The sequence below is a fragment of the Austrofundulus limnaeus genome, unplaced genomic scaffold (assembly GCF_001266775.1).
Source record: "Austrofundulus limnaeus strain Quisiro unplaced genomic scaffold, Austrofundulus_limnaeus-1.0 Scaffold146, whole genome shotgun sequence".
NCBI classification, from domain to species: domain Eukaryota; kingdom Metazoa; phylum Chordata; class Actinopteri; order Cyprinodontiformes; family Rivulidae; genus Austrofundulus; species Austrofundulus limnaeus.
The window spans coordinates 1211149-1212699 of NW_013952548.1; the positions used below are offsets into that span (position 1 = coordinate 1211149).

Sequence of the window (1551 nt, forward strand, 5' to 3'; positions counted from 1 at the left end):
CACACACACCACCCCCAACCCCTCGGCACACACCCGGTGTCATGACGCTCCCTTGAGGTCCCCCCACCATCACCCACGCCTCCACAAAACACACGCGAGCACGCGGGTGGGTCTATATAAAAGCTCTGTGCGTCTTTACGCAGCAGAACCAGAACAAGGACGCAGCATCCTGAGTGGACCGGACCTGGAGGACTCAGGACTCAGTTTATTTTTCCCCCTCTCTCGGTCTTGAAGATTTTGGATTTATTTTTGCTCGTGCTGGATGTGGACATCTGTTTGGACTGATTTGGATCTGGAGTAAAATGGCCCACCTGAGGTACCTGCTGGTTCTGGCCTTGGTTAACGCGGTAAGTGTTGTTGCGTTCTTGTTTTGGATTAAAACTCGATCCGAGYGTCTGACCCGGTTCTGCTGCAGGTTCTGTCCTCCGGGGTGTTCGAGCTGAAGATCCATTCCTTCCACACGGCCCAGCGCATGTGCCGGAGACACAGAGACTGTCACATCTTCTTCAGAATCTGCCTCAAACACCCAGAGGACGTCATCTCAGCRGAGCCGCCCTGCACCTTCGGAACCGGACACACTAATGTGATCCGGGCCGACCACACGTCCATCTCCAGCAGTGCTCCCATCAGGGTCCCGTTTCACTTCAAATGGCCGGTAAGTGGACCTCAGAGCAGTTCAGAACCTGCGGGCTGTGGGTCTGGACTCATGGGTTCTCCTTGTTCTCTGCAGGGAACCTTCTCTTTGATCATCGAGGCCTGGAACACCGAGTCTCCAACAGAATACACAGGTACGCTTCCAGCCCTCAGCTCACCTTCACACCTGTGGAGCAGACACTAAAGACCCTCCTCTCCCCTCAGATAACCACAACAACCTGGTGAGTCGCCTGGCCACCAGGCGGAGGCTGGCCATCGGGGAGGACTGGTCCCAGGACGTCCACTTCGGGGAGCAGAGCGAGCTGCGCTACTCCTACCACGTCTTCTGTGACGAGTTCTACTTCGGGGACGGCTGCGCGGACTACTGCCGGCCCAGGGACGACACGCTGGGCCACTACACCTGCGATGAGGAGGGGAACCGCGTCTGTCTGCAGGGCTGGAAGGGAAACTACTGCTCTGAGCGTGAGTCCGACACCCGGGTCCTGCCCCAGTGCCCACAGGCAACAGGTTGTCTGACTGAGACATGGGCAGACAGACCCGAGTTTATCTGAACATAAAACAACCTGTAATCTGGGTCCATTAGAACAGGATTAATACAGACAAACATGAAGACAAAGAACCTTCAAGGTGTTAAAACCCAGAAAAAACCCCCATTTAATTAAAAGCAGAGAAAACAGTTTATTAAATAAATAATTAGAATCATTGGAGACATGATGATCATCAAATATTATTGGTTTTGATATAAATACAATTTTGATCTAAATCCATCCAGAAAACAGATTATTTCAGATTATAAAACATCCATCCATCCATCCATCCATCCATCCTCTATACCCGTTTATTCCTTTCAGGGTCACTGGTGCCCATATCCAGCAGTCACAGTGCGAGGGGTGGGGT

General features: G+C 52.4%; 1 protein-coding gene across 1 annotated transcript; it reads left to right on the top strand.

Annotated features, from left to right (window-relative positions):
• Positions 1–66: 66 nt before the first annotated feature.
• LOC106523166 (delta-like protein B) lies at positions 67–1116 on the top strand (the record flags this gene model as incomplete). Its single annotated transcript, XM_014016509.1, is given in 4 exon segments — positions 67–347; positions 416–655; positions 731–788; positions 859–1116. Coding segments are annotated over 4 exon segments (601 nt in total), but the record flags the coding sequence as incomplete, so codon positions are not given.
• Positions 1117–1551: the final 435 nt, after the last annotated feature.